The sequence below is a fragment of the Papilio polytes genome, unplaced genomic scaffold (genome assembly GCF_000836215.1).
Source record: "Papilio polytes unplaced genomic scaffold, Ppol_1.0 DF823923.1, whole genome shotgun sequence".
Lineage (NCBI taxonomy): Eukaryota > Metazoa > Arthropoda > Insecta > Lepidoptera > Papilionidae > Papilio > Papilio polytes.
This window is the reverse complement of record NW_013525281.1, coordinates 2,695,765-2,695,975: the sequence shown is the minus strand read 5'-3', so window position 1 is coordinate 2,695,975 and position 211 is coordinate 2,695,765. Positions and strand designations below refer to the sequence as shown.

General features: G+C 41.7%; 1 protein-coding gene across 1 annotated transcript in view; it reads right to left on the bottom strand.

Moving 5' to 3' along the window:
- The window catches only part of LOC106102086 (potassium/sodium hyperpolarization-activated cyclic nucleotide-gated channel 2-like), a gene marked incomplete at its 5' end in the record, with an annotated part of 66,145 nt that extends 65,935 nt beyond the window's left edge, over nucleotides 1–210 (bottom strand). Inside the window, one exon of the mRNA XM_013281495.1 lies at nucleotides 99–210. Within this exon, the coding sequence (XP_013136949.1) occupies nucleotides 99–210 (112 nt within the window). The remainder of the gene's footprint in view (nucleotides 1–98) is intronic.
- Nucleotide 211: the final 1 nt, after the last annotated feature.

Sequence of the window (211 nt, the reverse complement as noted above, 5' to 3'; positions counted from 1 at the left end):
AAAAAAAAAAAAAAAAAAAAAAAAAAAAAAAAAAAAAAAATATACCGACGAATTGAATACCTCCTTCTTTTGGGAAGTCGGTCAAAAAAATAACTTACCTAATAATAATGTTTCATCATCGAGCGCGGTGACGAGCGAGTCAGTGCAGCAGGTGTTAGTGTTGTCGATGGAGATACGCACGGAGGCGCAGTCGGCGCGGTCGGGGGCGCGG